Raw genomic sequence first — 19304 nt, 5'->3', positions numbered from 1 at the left:
AGGTTTTTGAATTCTTTTGAGAGAACAAAAGAGGTAAACATGTCTCAAATGAGACTTATATAATGTGGGTATAGAAAGTAACCATAGTTAGCTTAACCATGATTTTATTAACTAGATTTAATCAAGCATGGAATCATCATGCCATGTGGCTTGGGTTAAAAGGGGAGCTAACATGTGTCTAATGGGTGTCTCAACACAAGACACATGGTTAGGTGAGGTGTCTCAATCATAAACCCACAAAATAATAGAACAAAAATGGAAAAGAGAGAAGATAAGGGTTTTTTACGTGATTTGACAAACGTGCCTACGTCCACGGGCTTGGGGAGTCATTTCATTATAAATCAGACAATTACATGACCTCTCCTCGGCTTCCCCCTGCCTCCTCTTCTTTTTACAATGGTATTTAGCCATTTAAATAGAGAAACCCTAAAGAGAAATTATAACCCTAGTTAAATTAAAATTACCCTTTTTACCCCTATACAAATAAATTAATTACCTATTAAGGAAGAATTTCCCTAAATTGGGATTCTTCCCTAATTACCCAGAATTCTACTAAACCTTGCCCCATGCCCTCCTCAAGATACGTGTTGATTGTGCAAATGAAACGGTCCAGATGGGAGATTATTTTATCCCTCCATAATGATGTGTCACATATATCATTTTAGTAGTATTTTTGTATTGAATAATATTTTTATGATTTGTTGGACAACATGATATTTTAGGGGGCGTTTTGTTCAAATTGTTGAACCTGGTTCTTGTTCATAATCAGATTTTAGAATCTACAAGATTGTTTGGTTCAAATTATTGAAGTAATTTTTTAATAATCGAAACAAAGAATCTTTAAAAATCATAAACGACCTTTTATTTATTTCTCATGTTTCTCATCAATGTATGGTTTGTAATGTTTTTATACTAAAAGATGAAAAGACTGTTTAACAAGGTCTTGGTTGTGGGTTTAAGTTTTGCAAAACACAATCTAAATAACCAATTATTAAAAGAAGCCTAAAAGAGAAAAAAATCCTTTATGTGACATGTGCCCCTTTATCATTTTATAATTAAATTTACATGCTCCTTATAGTTTTGTGAATATTTTATATACCTCCTTATTATTTTAAAATTGATGGTATGCCATACTTGACGTTGGTATTCCCACCCAACTTGACCAAATCGCTCAAAATGACCTAACTTGGGCTAACCTAATTTTAGAAGATGAAGCTCGGGTTAGTGAGTTTAGACTTGATGGGCGGGTTGAGTTGAGTTCGGGTTGAGGGTTCTGCTACTTGGGTTGAGCTTGGGTATACCCCCCAACCCGCCCAAGCTGCAACCCTAGTAAAGAATATTATTAAAAAGTAGTTGGCACCATGAGTAAGTGGGCATCTAGAGCGTATATGATGTGCTCTAGTAATACGACTCCAAAACCATACATCTAGGGTTCAAAATAGGGATGGCAAAGGGCCGATTTTGGGTTAGGTTTAGCCAAACTTGTTCCCGATTATAATTGTTTGTCCTTAACCCACCCTAACCCTGATTCAAGGTGGGAATTTTTTTTCATGTACCTTACCACTTAGCTAAGAGATACTTCTTGAAAGTAGCTCTAATATATATAATATATATAGATGGCATTCGATTGACAATCCTAAGATAACAAAATGCTGCCAAAACGTTTGTCCTATGTGGGTTAGAAATTTTGAATTGAGCTGATTTTTTGTGAGGATGATCTTTATAGTGAGTAGATCATCCTAAACAAAAATCAGTTCAATATGAAAGTTCTAACCCCATCAAAATTATTTTAAAATTGTGAATCGTTGATTTTTTACAAAAAAATTGTAAACCACTTTTGATGGACTTATAAGTTTCAAATTCGGGTGATTTCTGGTGAGGATGATCTCCTCACCATAGAGATAATCCTCATAAAAAATCAGCTCCATTCGAAACTTTTAAGCCACATAAGACAAAACATTTATCAACGGTTTGTCATCTTAAGATTGTCAGTCGAACCCTCCCCTATATATATAAAATAAAACACAACTGAGTTGGAACAGTTGTGTGTGGCACAAACGTCCAATCAACTATAGTTTTGTAGGTTAAACCTCCCATCAAACTATAGTATCACGGGATCCATTTTATTTTTTTTATTCTTCACCTTCTAAAATTTTATTATATTTTCTCTTTTACCCATTTAATCTCAATTTTTAATATCATCTAAATCTATTTTTTCCCACTTTCACCCCTTTAACCTGAAAAATGATGTCCTTCTCTAACTTTATTATATTTTCTCTTTTACCCCTTTAATTCACTTTATTATTTTCATCTCTTATCCCTTTAATCTCAATTTTTTTTAATAATATCCCTTCCATCAAATATAGTTTTCTGGGATCTACTTTATTTCATTTATTCTTTACCTCCCCTAGTTTTACTATATTTCTTTTTTTTTTTTACCCCTTCAACTCATTTTATTGGTTTTCATATTCTTTCTAACGTAAAATATTTTACCCTTTAGTTTCAATTATTATTTTTATAATAATATCCCTCCAACTTTATTTTTTTCACTTTTATCTTCTTAACCTAAAAAAAGATGTTCGTGTCATAGGCAATGTGAACTCTAATATATATATATATATATATATATAAGGTTGAGTTCTGTAGACACATAAAGTTACTCATAAAACTACAACATTTTTGTCTTATACGGTTAAAAAGGTTCGGAATGGGCTGATTTTTTGTGAGGATGATCTCTATGGTGAGGGGATCATCCTTGCAAAAAATCATTCCATTTCAAAACTTCTAACCCTAATTCAAAGTTGAAAAATCGTGAATCGTCCAATTATTGTAAACCACTTTTGATGAGAATAGAAGTTTTAGAATGGACTGATTTTTTGTAAGATGATCTCCTTACTATAAAAATCTTACAAAAAATTAGCCTATTCCAAAATTTATATCCCATATTTTAAAAAAATGTTTGACATAATATATATAATCAAAGTGGTGTGGGATATATCAAAATCGTCTTCGCCCCGAAATCAATCAAATTTTCAACATTTGTTTGAAATCGTTTATCAAGCCAGGGCACGCGGGAAAGGGCAAAGTTGCCATCCCCAATCCAAAAGACACTATGGAGCATGGCTTTTAAACTCATCCGAAATCGAGACGTATCGCCCGAGTTAACTCGGTATCAGAGCTAAACGAGACCAACTCACAAAATCATTTTTTTGATTGAGTTTTACATCTCACGTTTAATTTTTTGAGTTATCTCATGAGACGTCTCAAACATATCGGAAAACTCGTCCGGGAGGACTCGGTATCGGAGCTGAAGAAGACAAGACGCGATGCCGAGTTTAAAAACCATGCTATGGAGCGAATAAATATTTACAGGATCCCCACCCTTGGTCTTACCACCACAATCTTTTACATTCGATCAAACACGTCTCTCTCTCTCTTTCAGTCACATTGAGTAGTAGGAGGTAGGTAGCGATGGAGATGGCCATCCGAGCAACTATTACAGCAAGGTCTTCTCCACTATCCACGCTATCGTTCACACCCATTTCTTATTCCCTCCCCAAACCTAAGCCTATAGCGCAATTTAGAGCCATATCCATATCTTTACAAACCTCAACAACTCTCTCTCTTGTTGCTCTCCTTCCAGCTCCCAACGAAGCCAAAGCCTTTAGCTTCTCCAAAGACCAGATCATCACATCTCTCACACAAGTAATTCACTCACTCTCTCTCTCTCTCTCTACTCCCAAATAAATAAATAAAAAACAAAAATTAACTAATTTTTCTTTGGGGGACTATAGGTAGAGAATGCGATTGAGCAGCTACAGGAAGTCAGTTTGGGTGTTCTTCATCTTTTAATTGATGTGGCGCTGCCCATCTTACAGAAGATAGAAGATCAAGCGTTGAAGATCGCTTCACCAGTTATTTCAGAGGCTTCCAAGAAGGCCATTGAAGCCCCTGAGAGCACTGGCATTGATACTGAACCAATTCTCAGAGTTTCTAAGGTTACCCTTTTTGTCAACGTTTTTTTTTTCCCTTCATTTTTGCTGCGCCAGTTAGCTATATAACTTAAGTTTTTCTAACTTGCGCCGTTTGAAGCTTTGTTTGAGGTGAAGGTCATATTTGGGTTGTTGTGATGTTCATTGGGTTAGTGGCCCAAGTTGTTTTCAGAGCACTTCAGGGAGTTTCCAAGGGGTTTGCTAGTATACTGTAGTCTTTTTCCACTTGGTTGTGCTAACGTGCGCCACTTTTTTTTCTTGTTTTTTAGGGGTGTGGGGTTGGGGGGTTGTGATATGTTCTTGTTTTTGGATATTTTCTAATGAGAGACAATTTAGATCTTGAGAAGCCAAAGTATAAAAATGCCCATATTTTCTGTATCATTTCTTTTTTGAATTGGAACTTTATCTTGTTATTTTGGGACCAATTTCATAATTACCATTAGAACTCCTTATATAGGCTAATGGAGTTTTTGCTATGACAGATTGTCGCGGAAGCAGCTCTACGGATCATCAAAGTAATTGAAGAGACCAAACCCATTGCTTCGTCGGCAGTGGAAACTATCTCGACAGCGGACCCAGTTGTGATTGTAGGGACAGCCGAAGGGCTAGTTATCACATATATCCTACTCCCGCAAATCTGTTCAGCAATCGCTTTTAGACTTCATGGTTACAAAGGTATATTTTCCGTGATCAGATATGAAATTGTTTCCTTTGGGTAGATTGCATAAACGAATTTTCAAGAGTAGGTTCAAGAGAACGTACATGTGTCTTTAATTCCATGCTTTATTAGAATTTATTTTAATCCAATCAACATCCCCCACTCAAAAAAAAAAAGTTATTTAAAACGTGGGAAGTTAATGCTAAATATTTAGGCTAATGTTTAAGGTATTGTTCTTCACTAGGCGAGTTAAGTCCTGCTCAAACCCTCGATTTGATATCTAGAAAGAATTACTTCATGATCGATATTCGGTCAGAGAAAGACAAGATCAAAGCCGGTATTCCTCGCCTTCCCTCTAGTGCTAAAAACAAGATGATCTCAATTCCGTAAGTGATTCTGCTTTCTTGACCTGTGTTCATTCGGCTTTAGTTCTTAAGCAATCATAAGTAATTGTCGGCAGGGAGGGGGGAGATGGGAATCAAATCCTTGTCTACAAAAATTGTCTTAGTCCTTAGAATACTAGGCCACTAACTAACTCATCACCCAATCCTAACCTTCGACATAGCAACCTTAAATAAGATATGGACAGTGGTGAGAATTCCATTTTCGGATGGTCAAAGTAATAGTAGAGAGCCAAAACAGTCTAGAGCAAGTAGAAGAGGAGAAATAAAGGAGGAGAAGAAGATTAGGGGGAGAGAGCTGAACAATGTATTTATTATAGAGTTCAGCCTCTCATATATATTAAAAACAAATAATCAAATAATATGTGGGGCCCACCCCATTACATAAAAAGGCCCATAGGGGCTTTTGCAAATAGCAAGGAAAGGCCCATAGGGGCTGTCTCACAAACACTAACAGTCCTAGGGGCTGTCAGAATATAACAGAATTCTAACATTAATGTTTGAACTTCCATAGTGACTGAACGATTCATTATGGGCCATGCATATGCAGGACAAAAGTTTTTCTATTAAATGTATGTTTGATTGCACATGGAAAATAGGGTGGAAAATGATATTTTCCTTGTGCTTGATTGCATTTTTACATGGAAAATGATCTTCCACCCTTATCCAAAAGTCCCATAAAACTTGGATTTCATTTTCCCATGGGTATATTTTCCCACCTATACCCATGGGAAAATAGGTGGGAAAATGAAATCCACCCCTATTTTTTATCCCCAAATCAAAACCCTAACTTCATCTCTTCTTCTTTTCCACCACCATAGCCACCACCACATCTACCATTTCCTTCGTCTCTCTCTCTCTCTCCTCCTCATCTTCGTCTTCCTTAGATTTTTTCCCATGGGTTTTTCTAAATGAAATTAAATGATGGAATTTGGTTTTTCCAACACTACCCATTTTCTACCACTATCTTTCCATTAATTTCAAATTCCATGGAAAGTCACTTTCCATGCAATCAAACATACCCTAAGTGCTTCCTCTACCTTTATTGTTGTAACAGGTGTCTTGAATCTAGTTCATAACTTGTATAATAGTATCCTTTTGGGGTAAAGAGTTACTAAAGGGGTTAAGGGAAAGAGAAATCAATTAGGAAAACTAAGGTTTTATGGGGTGAGAAATATTGGCTATAATTTCTTTTATCATCTTATCCATAGACAAAGGCACCGCCAAGTCACATAAATCTTGTTGTATTATGTGTTCTTTTATTTTATTTGTATTGCTTTCATCATTTAATCTAGGGTTACTATGTTCAGAGCTTTTGTTAGTTTCTCTTGTTGCTTAATGTTTCAGTTTGGAAGAACTTCCAAGCAAGATAAAAGACCTTGTCAGAAACACAAAATATGTTGAAGCTGAAATAGCTGCTCTAAAGATTTCATATCTCAAGTTGATGAATAGACGTTCCAACATTGTGATCATGGACTCAAGGTTCTTTCCTCCTTGTCATTATCTCTATATTAATGAGATCGACTAGTTGCAGATCACCTAGTACCAATGGCACTACCCCACTTAAAAAATCCCCCTTACACTCCATTGTTATAATGGCTCTAAAAAAGAAAAAGGTTATTCTTCTTCTTCTTTTGAAGCACATATCTTTCTAAGTGAGAAATCAAAAAACTTAGAACAAGTAGTAGAGGATGAGAAAGAGAGGAGAAGAAAAAGATTAGAGAGATAGACGAGCACAATAGCTGTTGCACGGTTTGGCCTCACTTCTCTATATATTAAAATTAACTAATAAAGTATGTGGGGGACCCACATACATAACATAATTACATAAAAACCTTAGGGGTTATTTTGTACAAATAGAATTCTAACACTCCCCCTCAAGTTGGAGCATACATATCAAAGATGCCCAGCTTGGTATATATAGAAGAAAAAGGTATACGAGATGAGGGTTTAGTGAGAAAATCAGCCAACTGATCAGTCGACTTCACATAGGATGTGACAATCTATTTACGCATGAGTAAATCCTTAACAAAGTGGCAATCAACTTCAATATGCTTAGTGCGCTCATGAAAAATAGGGTTGTTGACTATAAAAATGGCAACCTAGTTGTCACAAAACATTTGCATAGGTAATAGTGCATCAACAACCATGTCGCGAAGAGAATGAACCACAACAACTTAGAAGTAGTGTGAGCCATGGCATGATATTCAGCTTCAACACTAGAGCGAGCCACAATATTTTGCTTCTTATTATGCCAAGATTTTCACCAATAATTGTGCAATAACCAGAGGTAGATTGACGATCAGAACAACTCTCGGTCTAGTTAGCATCAGTTTATCTAGAAATAGTCAAGTAAAATGAAGGATGGTACAAGAGACCCTTTCCAGGAGCACCCTTCAGATAGTTTAGAATATGGCATACAACTTTCCAATGAGGTTGTTGAGGGGTATGCATAAATGGACTGGCCACTCTCACAAGATACGCAATGTCAGGATGAGTAATTGTGAGATATATGAGCTTGCCAACCAACTGGCTATACTTTCCAATGTCCTAAAAAACTTCTCCTTGTTCAGCATCAAGCTTGACAGAAGGATCCATGGGAGTACCAATTGGATGAAATCCTAGAATACCCGTTTCAGATAATAAGTCCAAGGCATACTTGCGTTAGCACATAGTGAGTCCATCATTGGAATGTTCAACCTTAATCCCAAGGAAATAACGGAGAATGCCCAAGTCTTTTGTATGGAATTTTGTATCTAAACAAGCCTTCAACTGAGCAATACCAACAGAGTCACTACCAGTGTCAATAATGTCATCTACACACACAATAAGAACAATAGTACCTAAGGTGGAATGCCAAGTACATACAGAATGATCAGAGATGGAACGTTGAAACCCATATTGAAGCACCACAGAGCTAGATTTGTCAAACCAAGCACGTGAGACTGTTTCAATCCATACAATGCCTTCTTCAGTCTACACACAAGATGTTATTTTCCTTCAACTACATAACCCGGGGGTTGATCCATATATACTTCCTCCTGTTAATCTCTATGAATAAATGCATTTTTTATGTCTAATTGGTAAAGTGGCCAATTAGAACTTACTACGACAGATAAAAGAATTCTAACAGAGTTGAGATGAGCAACAGGTGAAAAGATTTCACAATAATCCACATCATAAGTTTGAGTATATCCTTTGGCTATCAATCAAGCCTTAAGGCGATCAACTGAGTCATCAGGTTGATACTTTATAATGTACATCCAACGACAACCAACAATGGTCTTCCCGGAAGGAAGAATGGGAGGTCCCATGTCTGATTCTGATAAAGAGCATGCATCTCGTCAATCATAGTAAGTTTCCATCCAGGAGAAGTCAAAGCCTAGTGATAAGTATTAAGAACAAAAACAATGGACAATGAAAAATGTAAAAGAGCTCAAAGTAGATGAAAGACAATGAAAAGATATAAAATTAGAAATAAGATAGTTAGTATAGGAACAAATACCTTTCCTTAATGCAATAGGTAGCGTGGAGGATGAGGGTGTTGTGAGATGAGGTGAAAGGTCCTCAAAAGAGTTAGGTGATGGCTTGACTACGGGTAGACCGTAGGATACAACAGGACGATGTTGAAAGGGCTGATAAACCTGCAAACGAGGAGGAGAAGATACTGAAAAATGAATAGTAGGCCAAACTAACTCCCCCTGGCGAGAATGAACCAGATCAGAATTGAACTAACGACCTAAAGTGGAGAAAAGGATTTCGACTAAAAAAAAGTGACCTCAACACTAGTATAATATCAATGTCCTACAAGATCATAACAATGATAGCCTTTTTGAGTCCTAGAATAATCCAAAAAGACACTTAATAGAACGAGGAGACAATTTATCAAGATTAGACCCAAGAATGTGGACGAAAGACACACACTCAAAGACACATGAAATAAGAGGAAAGGGCTTGGCCGTAAGATATAATAAAGATAAGGGTGTCTGGCTACCCAAAACGGGCGTAGGAACTCGATTAATTAGGTAACAAGTAGTAAGAATGCCATCAACACAATAAGGTTTAGGAGCAGACATGTTAAACAATAAAGTGCGAGGCACATCCAAAAGATGACGAAGTTTATGTTCAATGATGCCATTCTGTTGGGAGAAATGTGGACATGTAGTCTGATGGATAATATCATGATCTTTTCAGAAATTAGACATATAGTTTTAGGTATATTCAAGGGCATTGTTAGAACGAAATTTTTTAACATGGCATCCAAATTGAACAAATATTTCATTATAAAAAGCTAAGAACATTTTGGGTAATTCAGAACGATCTTTCATTAAAAAAAGCTAAATCATTCTAAAATAATCATCCATAAAAATGACAAAATAAGAAAAATCAGAAGTACTTTTTATTCTTGCAGGACCCCAAATGTCTGAATGAACTACATCAAAGGGACTCAACTAACGATTCTCTAGACTATGAGGAAAACTACTACGGTGATGCTTGCCTAATTGACAAGTCTCACATTCTAATATTAAAATAGGACTCAATGTGAGAATAACTTGATGCAACTTCTGCAATGATGGGTGACCCAAGGGATAATGCCACTATAGAGGAGAGATGGTAGTACTCAAAGCGGGAATCGGCTCATTACAGTCTAAAAAATGCAGCCCATTCCGTTCATGCTTGAACCAATCACTTTTTTCGTCCTAAGGTGCTAAAAAATACAAGACGTAGGAAAAAAGATTATAGAACTTAGCTAACTTACAGATAGAAGATTAAAAAGAAATTCAGGAATAAATAAGCTAGAAGTGAGTGTCATGGAATTGGTAGGATGAAGATCACCTGTGCCCTGGACAGGATGAGAAGAACCATCAGCTACAACAATATGAGATCTAGATGAATGGAAATTAGAAAAGATGGAGGAGATACCAAACCTATGAGCACTAGCACCATAGTCAATAACTCAGGAAGATGAAGGGGATCGAGGAACTACACAACGAGGGAGGCAACAACCGTTGTAAAAGACACCTAAGAAAGGGGTGGCAAGGGTAGGATGCGCAAAAAAAACTACACCAATAGGGTAAATCAAAAACCCAATTTTGGCCACACAAGAGACCTAGACACCACCCACCACGACTAAACCTTCTAAAAAGTCTAAAAAAAATAGTGTCATGCAGCCCCAAAACTCAGTTACAACTAACCACAAGCTCACAACCAAGCCCTAGATACACATTTAGGGTTTATCTTGCAACACCACGATGAACCGATGTTCTTTTCACTACAAAACTGCATGCATAAGAGTTTAAAAACCTTTTAAAACAAAAGGAAAAAAAAAAAGCTTAGCTCTGATACTAAGGGAGAAATCAAAAGATCTAGAGCAAGTGGTAAAGGATGAGAAAAGAGAGGAGAAGGAAAAGATTTGAGAGAGATAGAGAGAAAGCCAAACACAGCAGCTGCTGTAGGGTTTGGCCTCACTTCTCTATATATTAAAATTAACTAATAAAGCATGTGGGGGCCCACATACATAACATAGGTGGGCTCCATTATATAAAAGCCCACCACGAGTTACATAAAAGCCCTAGGGGCTGTCACACAACACAAACAGAATTCTAACAAACATTATACTTTCTTTTGAAGTTGCACTCATTTTTTAAAAGCTCAAGTATTATTCTTCTTTGTTCCTTGAGATTTGTGTAACAGACACACGTGAGAGAGGTGCAACTAATAGGGATTTTAAAAAAAAAAATTATAATCAAATAAATATGTTTAGTAATAGTTGGGGTGCGACCGACGACTTATGATCTGTAAGTAGTCAGTCCCTATTTAGTCTTCAACTTTTCAAAGCTAGTTATTCTTCCTATCATCTTGATCATTCAAATGGGTTCTCACTTTTATTTGTTTCTTGGAAATATCTTTGTAAAATACTCAGCTACTCTGATACATCCAAAATTGTTGCAAGGATGCTTACAAATCTTAGCTTTAAGAACTGCTGGATCATGGCGGGTGGGTTCTCTGGGAACCAGGGATGGTTGCAGAGTGAGTTAGGGACAGACTCATACAAGGTTTCTTCTGCAGAGGTCTTGTTGCCACCTTGACTCAGCCATCTGGCAGTCAAACATTTTGGTACTATCAGCTCAACTGCACTTCAATTCAGTCAAAATTTTCATCCTGGGGTCACTGAATAATTGTTTTTTTTTTTAATTTTAATTTTTTGCATTTAATCAAAGAATGCTTTGAATATGCATTGTTGTCTGATATTAGTGAGTTTTAGAATCACCTCTTGTACATAAAACATCTAATTTTTATTTTGATAAGCAAGCAAGTGAAGGCGGGGTTTTGATCCCAGTTCTGTTGCAACAACTCATAAATTTTACCAACTTGTATGTTTCGTTTGTTAGTTTGTTGTTTCATGGAACTTGTCCATGTTGACATAAATTCTTCAAATGAAACATATATTGTAACTGAGTGAATCTTGGAATGATGTTGAAGATTAGTACCTTGAGTTCTAGGTCTCGATAAATGTCTTGCGAGGGCAGAAAGGCAATAAATGTTCCAAAACCTTTTTTAATTCCAATCCATCACTTCTTTAAAACCTCCCTTCACGTAAGAACTCATTTCATGTATCAATAGGCCTTAGAAAGCACCAGGAACACAGTCAGACACCATTGCATTTGGCCCCAGTGCCCAAATAACTAATGTGTGCCCATTTGGCCTCAGCTCCATAACTTAATTAGTATCTAGCAACCTAAACTTCAATCCTCTCCACCTCACATTCGTCTCTGCAGCCTTGCCTTAAATTCCTCAACTTGTGTCAAATAAAATTCCAGATTACACTCTTCTAAATTCATTTCCATTCTCCTGCAAATCCTCCCCCTCTCCGTATCCCATTCTCGTAGGGGCAGGAGAGAGTCATCAAACCATGCTTACATCCATGATTTTTTGGACCTACTGATCAATAAATTCTAGCCATTTGATTAGAAAAACCAATTAAGCTATGAGGTGGGAGAAAATGTAATGGGGTTAATTATTATGAAAGAGTGCACGTAGCATTTTCGGGTGAGGGTCCTTAAATTATTAATCACTAAAACATGTTAAGAATCATCATAAACTAAAAGTGATCAGTTCCTGAGGATTACAACTAATGAGAGATACATCAAGGATTGCATTTGGTTTTGATGACGCCATCGACTTTCCTCTCATAAGCTCTAAGAGTACATGTGTGTCGAATCAAGGTATCTCGCAAGATATACCCCTTGATCAATATTTCTACAATCGTTTTCAACCTCCTACCTAACATCTATAATTATATTTTGAATTTACTAGCAAAATGCGCATGCATTGCATGTGAATTATAATATTAATTTTTCCAACTATGATTAAAATAATTAACTTGATTGTAGTAATGATACTTATTCCGACCTTTGAAGTTACCTAATGGCTGCTTTCTATCAAACTTGTAAGGATGATTAGTATTTCTTGTAAACTCTTTTCGGGTTATTTAAAATTAGGAAAATGCTGAAGTAACATTGAAATTGACATTGTTTCACACATTGTCAATGTGGATGTGTCTACAGAACCATAGATGTTTTTCATCGAGTGAAGCATCTATGGTTTTGTGCACACCAATGTGTGAGGATGTCAATTTCAATGTTACTCCAGCATGACTATTACAATTATTTGTTGTATAGTACTTGGTGAGAGTTTTAGTCTTGAATCTTAATTTTTTTTTTTATATGTGGGATGATAATCTATTGTTAAAAAAAGAATTAATAAATTAATCTATTGATTGGATACGTTTCATATCTCTAATTATGAACTTGTATTAGTAGTGATATTATATATATAATCTAGAAGTTTAAACTTCATTATGATAATTGGGCATTAGTACATTTTGAATTTTTTCCATAAAATCAAGAAGGATGTAGTATTGGATTTCCAATGTGATAATCCTTATGACCCACTGACCCTTAGTAAGATTTGAAATCTTATTAGGTAAGGCTAGCTTGTCAAAGTTTTAACCACCATGCGAGTGTTTGATTCAGCTTCAAAACGCTGCATTTTACCACTTTTTAGCGTCAAAACACAATAACGTGCCGTGATGCGCATTTGATTCAACTTCAAAAATTCTCATTTCGAAGTTTTTAACGCAGATTTGTATTTTTAATCGCAGTTTTGAGAAGCGGATGAAATGAGCTACTCACAATTGCGTTTAAAAGCGCCAAAGTGAAATGATGTAAATATCCGTCATCGATCTTTCTCTTCTTTGTTCAACGTAAGTCCGACTGTGTAAAACAGTAAAACCCAATCGATCTATCTCTTCTTCGTTCAACCTAAATCCCACAGTAGTTGATGATCGCCATTGATGACAGTAGGCATCTCCGATCGATGCCATCGACTATAAATTGACGATGGCATCTCCGATCAAGCATAGATGCGATGTATAGAGGAATTTCAGATATGCAAGAGATGATGGTTTGATCTAAGAAGAGTGGATCTTCTTGAAGTAGTTCGATTAAGGAGGTTACGTTCCCCTTCTAAGCTGCTTCACGAAGCTTTTTCTCCATTTTGAGATCTCTCTCTCTTGCTTTCTCTCTCTCTATTATGGACTCAAGTTCTACAGCGTCGTCTTTGAGAAGAAACTTCGAGAGCTATTATTCGCACCTCATATTTTACTTATTACGCTCTAATTAAATAGTTAAACGGTCTTGTTTTGATTCAAATTATGAATTTTAACATCACAAAACATTATAACACTAGGCACCCCATTTTTTTTTATACTTATTTTTATTAGTTTTTAATCGGGTGAATCTCCCATTCGTGCATTGAATATGACAAAATTATAGTTTTGATACATTGTTCATTTTTTATAATTTTTTTTATAGAATTATAAAAAAATTTAAATTAAAATAATTATTTTTACAATTTTTTTAAATTAAAATAATTATTTTTATAATTTTTTTAAATTAAAATATTATATTTATATATATTTAATGTAATTATGTATTTATAAGGGTATTCTGATAATTTTTTATGCATTCTGTTTGCATTATCAATCTTAAGGGTATTTTGATCATTTTATCCTAATATAACAGAATTCAGAAGCTGTATCAAACAATAATTACCAGATTCTGGTAAACAGCACAACACTTTTACAAAGCTCTATCAAACAAGTTTTTCAGTGTTCCAGCTTTTTACAGCTATTTCTGACAGCAACTTTTTAATCTAACAGTAGATTCTAGCAGCTAAATCAAACGGGGGCCTAAGTCGCCCTTCTTGCAATCACTCGTTTAATTCTTGAAAAATTCACTAATTTTTTGTTTTTTTTCAATGAAGGTATTATTCTCTAGATTATTAAACTATTTTGAATAATTCACCGATTTTAAGTTTGAAAAGAATAAAACATGTATTTTTACAAATTTTACGATTTTTTTATAAAACTCGATGGAAAAAAAATGCTACTATAACTTATTGTCTGTTGCAAGTGTAAACTTGTAAGTTGATGATTTGCCCTTTGACTTTGGTCTTCTTTTAAAAATCAATGGAGCAATAACCTCAACGTCCTCATTATCACCACCATCATTATTACCATCACCAATTTCATCATCACTATCATACGGCCAAATTTTTGGTTTTCGAATTTTTGAAATAAAATGGATAATACACATATAAAACATATGCCACATATTTTTCATTTATCGAATTTTTGACCGAATTTTAGATTGGATTTTTGCAATCCAAAATCGAATAAAACTCAAATTTTTCGTGAATCGATTTTTTGTGGTATTTTGAATTGCTAACAAGGGTCGTGGGTAATTATTAGCTTTATACAGCTTAATCTTCCTATATTGGAGATACGTCAATAATTAATAAAATAAAATAACTTATTAGAAAAACACTTTCCTTACTAATTTAAATGAGGAAAGTTTCCTTACACATTATCTCGTGACATCCAAGAACATGATCCAATCCTGCTTGGTTGTAGAGGACAAATTTCTAAGAAATATGAAAAAAAAAATTAATTTTCACTGTTGAAGTTTAATTTTAAATTTGAGGGGATTTTTATTTTAAATTTAATTTTCACTTTGGATCAAGCTTAAATTTTATTTTATTTTTTAATTTGAGGATTTTTCTTAATATCCTTTTTAATACGAGTTTTTCTATAAAATCTAGAAGGCTAAGTCTTAGATTTCTAATGTGATAATCAATTTGGCCCAATCACCCTTGGTACGATTTCCAATCTTACTAACTTAGCAAGGCTAGCCTATAACTTAAGCTTCCTATAATATAATTGAGACACGTCAATATTAATAAAATGAATTAAGTAATTAAAATAATTAGAAAATTACTTTTCTTACTAACTTCAATGAGGAAGGTTTTCTTACCACATCATCTCATGTCATCTAAAAAACATGATTTGATACCACATGGTCGTGGAGGATAAATTTCTAAGAATTTAAAAAAAAATTAATTAATTTTCAATGTTGAAATTTAATTTTATATTTGGAGTTCCGTTGCTGTCCATTTTCAATACTTTTGATTAAGTTCAAAAGATTTTATTTTATTTTTAATTTTTTGTTTAATCTGAGTTTTACCATAAAATCTCGAAGGTTGTGTTTGTTGGATTTCCAATGTGATAATCCATATGGGTCCAATGACCCTTTCTAAGATTTCAAATTTTACTTAGTCAATAAGACTAGCCTATGTCAAAGTAGCCTATTGGTAACTTAAGTTTCCAATAATAGAGACGCGAACAAGTCAATAATTAATAAAATAAATATATTAAATTAAAATAAATAATTTTTTTTAAGAATAAAAAATAAAAATAAATGTGAGAAAAATAAAACCTCCTATTTTCTTTTTAAGAAGAATGGATAATTACACTCACTCGTAATTGATGTCCAATTTTCTACTCCCTACCACTTTGAGTTTAGGATTTTTGTCTCAATTTGTTATTTCTAAACCAAACATACATCAATTATACGGCATAACTAACTATAAGGTATCTCTCAATGTTTGTTGACATAATAATAACACCAATTTGTTAAAATTGATATAAAAAAAATACAAAATATATAAATATATAAAAGTGAAAAAATATAAAATTTGGAGAGGTTTTATTAAAAATATTTGAGGTTAAGGTGGTAAAAAAGGAAAAATAATAAAGTCGAAGAAGTATTATTAAGGAAGGGGGAGAAGAGGAAAAACAATAAAAAAAAGTTAAACGGGTAAAGGAGGAAAGATATGAGTATTATTTGGACGGGGGAATGACAGTAAAGTAGAAGAGGTGAAAATAAAAGACAATAAAATATTTGTGGTGTGAACCCTACTCCACTGTAATTGGAGTGGGACGTTTATCCCTCACAAAACTATAGTAGAACAAGACCCACTCTTGTCTTTTATTATATAGACCAACAACATGAACATCCACTTTGAGATTGAGGGAGTAAAAATAAATAAAAAGTTGAGGAAATATTATTATGAAAGAAGGAGAAGAAGAGAGACAATAAAGTGGATTAAAAAGGTAAAAGAGCAAAAATGGTAAGGTTAAAGGGGTGTTATTGAAGAATGAGGTAAAAAGAGTATTATTGAATAATGAGGTAAAAAGGGAAATATAGTAAAATTGGAGGGATATTATTGAAAAAAGGGAAATGGGAAAGAGAGAAAAAACAATAAAGTTGAAGTGGGTAAAGAGAGAAGGTAATAAAGTGGGTAGGGTAGACCCCACTCTATTGTAATTGGAGTGGGATCTTTACCCCCCACTATTAAGATTTTAGGGAACGTACCTTTTTAGTCGCAGTAGATATCCAAACATTGAGTCGTGTCTCGTTTAGTAGATCACAGAAGATCGAAAATCCAAATACCCGTCACGTCGACGCTTCTAGAGCAGTCTCTGTTTCCACACCTTAAACCCTACGGTCCTTTTGATAAAACCTAGAAAACTGCCTACTTAGAGAAAAGAAATTATTTTGGGAGAATCTGATTTTCTGTAGTCTATTTTTCACATCCATATTTCTTATCTATTTATAGAGATAAATATAAGAAATAAGATTGCAGTCTCCTAATATAATAGGGACTCAATCTTATTAGGACTTTGACTTCAAGAGGAGTCCTAATACGTGACAAACATAGGTTGGGTCCACATAGACCCTCCAAACAACCAACATCTCTCACTCGTCCATGGTAGGACTCAACAATCATCTCCTCATCTCAAGTTATACATATATTTCATTTATATAAGGGAATAAGATGTGTGACTAACGAGAGTTTGACTTTCGGAGAGAGGGGTAAAAACGCTCGAGTATTCTTTTAATGTAAGTCTCCTGAGACAAACAAAGAAGTCACTTGGAGCAATCACGAGTGATCTTAATTCCAGGTACAAAATTTGCTTCACTCATGTCCTTCATTTCAAAATTTGAGGATAATCACTTCTGAGTAGCGACAATCAAATCTATCATTTCCACCCAACAAAATATCATTAACATACAAAAAACATATTAAGAAACTCTTTCCACTCCGTTTAACGTACGCACAATGGTTCTCTTCCATCATCGTAAACTTATTTATAGTAATGACTCAATGAAATCGAAAATTCCATTCCTAGATGATTACTTCAAACCATAGATAGACATTTTAAGCTTGCAGACTTTGCGCTCATGTCCTTCTATTTTGAAGCCTACAGGTTGATCCATATAGATCTCCTCATCCAAATCTCCATTGAAAAATGTTGTCTTAACGTCCATCTAGAATGGTTCTAAGTCTAAATGTGCAACAATGGCTAAAATGAGGCAACCGATTGTGAGTCTCACTACTGGTGAGAAAGTCTCATCATAGTCAATATCCTATATTTGGGTATATCCTTTCGCAACCAAACGAGCTTTATATTTATTGATAGTTCCATCAGCCTTTCACTTGATTTTTAGAATCTATTTTTTTCCAATAGTCTTGCGTCTAGGCGAAAGATCAACAACTTCCCAAACTTAGTTTTTCATCATAGAACTAATTTCATCTTACATAACAGTCATTCATTCTTTAAAAGCAGATCATGACAATACCTCATAGTAATTCCTAGGTTCATCATCATCAAATAAAGCAGACATGAATGATTTCCCTTCAATCTCAAATCAACGACATGGTATTGTTCCATATTTACTCCTATGTAGCTCAATATCATCATCAATAACATCTAGTGGTACACTCTCACTAATTGGTACAATCCCACTATTCTCGATGATCATCGGATCATCAAAAGGTTTAATTACCCCACCCTCGTCGAAAATAGGTGGAGGTACCTTTTCTGATTCCGAATTTGATTATATCAACTCATAGAACTCATGTGATATCTAAGTTTTCTTTCTACTTGAGAAATTATTCTTAATGAAATCCACATCTCGCGACTCAATCTCTACCATTCTACCATTGTCTCGTTCATAAATAAACACAAAGCCCTTAGAATGCTCAAAATATCTTATAAACATGTTTTTCTTAGCTCTCATGTCTAACTTCCCAATCTAATGGGAAGGAATATGAACAAAACCAAATGATCCCCATGGACGTAGATGACCCAGATCGGATTTTCTACCTGTCTATAACTCATAAGGGGTGGATGTAACAAATTTGAAGGGTACCCTATTGAGGATGTAGGTCATAGTAAAAAAAGCATCTCCCCATAAAGAAATATGAAGGTTTGCTTGCGCCATCATTGATCTTATCATGTCTAAAAATGTTCTATTCCTTCTTTCTACTACACCATTTTGTTGTGGAGTAGAAGGAATTATTCATTGCCTATGGATACATTTTTTTTCACAAAGCCTCTTTATAGTCTTTGATAAATATTCGCGTCCTCGGTTAGTTTTGAGATTCTTAATTTTCCTCTCCAACTGATTTTCAACTTCCAACATAAATTTCTTAAAGCAATTTAATGCTTTAGATTATGTGAAATCAAATAAATATGTCCAAATCGCGAATAATCATCAATAAATGTGATGAAATAGGTCACTCCATAGCGTGCCCTCACATTAAGTGAACCGCAGATGTCAAAATGGACTAACTCTAAGGGAATTGACGCACGTACCGCCTTTCCAAATGGTTTCCTACTCGACTTTCCGGCTAAACAATGTTCACAAACCGAAAGATCGACATTTGAAAGTGGACTTAATAATCCATCATTCGCTAGTCTTTTCATCCTATCTTGTCCAATTTGTCCTAATCTAGCATGTCATTTCATAGAATCATAAACAACATCACTAGAAATCAAATAAG

The 19304-nt window shown here is 34.7% G+C and overlaps 1 protein-coding gene across 2 annotated transcripts; it reads left to right on the top strand.

Annotated features, from left to right (window-relative positions):
• Positions 1 to 3408: 3408 nt before the first annotated feature.
• On the top strand, positions 3409 to 11410 carry LOC147406004 (calcium sensing receptor, chloroplastic-like). Of its 2 annotated transcripts, XM_086433921.1 has the most exons (6): positions 3409 to 3705; positions 3795 to 3998; positions 4475 to 4667; positions 4895 to 5036; positions 6399 to 6533; positions 10975 to 11410. In XM_086433921.1, exons 1-6 carry the CDS (start codon positions 3472 to 3474, stop codon positions 11138 to 11140), a joined length of 1074 nt encoding a protein of 357 aa, XP_086290047.1. In that variant the 5' UTR covers positions 3409 to 3471; the 3' UTR covers positions 11141 to 11410. The 2 variants fall into 2 exon arrangements, with proteins under 2 accessions (XP_086290047.1, XP_086290048.1); XM_086433922.1 differs by lacking the exon at positions 6399 to 6533.
• The last annotated feature ends 7894 nt before the right edge of the window (positions 11411 to 19304 follow it).

The sequence above is a fragment of the Akebia trifoliata genome, chromosome 3 (genome assembly GCF_017979445.1).
Source record: "Akebia trifoliata isolate Shusen 1 chromosome 3, ASM1797944v1, whole genome shotgun sequence".
NCBI classification, from domain to species: Eukaryota; Viridiplantae; Streptophyta; class Magnoliopsida; order Ranunculales; family Lardizabalaceae; genus Akebia; species Akebia trifoliata.
This window is presented reverse-complemented; position numbering and strand designations above follow the sequence as displayed.

Coding starts and splice junctions, on each gene's coding strand:
- LOC147406004 (XM_086433921.1), top strand. CDS start 3,472: ATGGAGATGGCCATCCGAGCAACTATTACAGCAAGGTCTTCTCCACTA. Junction 3,706..3,794: donor TCATCACATCTCTCACACAA/GTAATTCACTCA, acceptor GGGGGACTATAG/GTAGAGAATGCGATTGAGCA. Junction 3,999..4,474: donor CAATTCTCAGAGTTTCTAAG/GTTACCCTTTTT, acceptor TTGCTATGACAG/ATTGTCGCGGAAGCAGCTCT.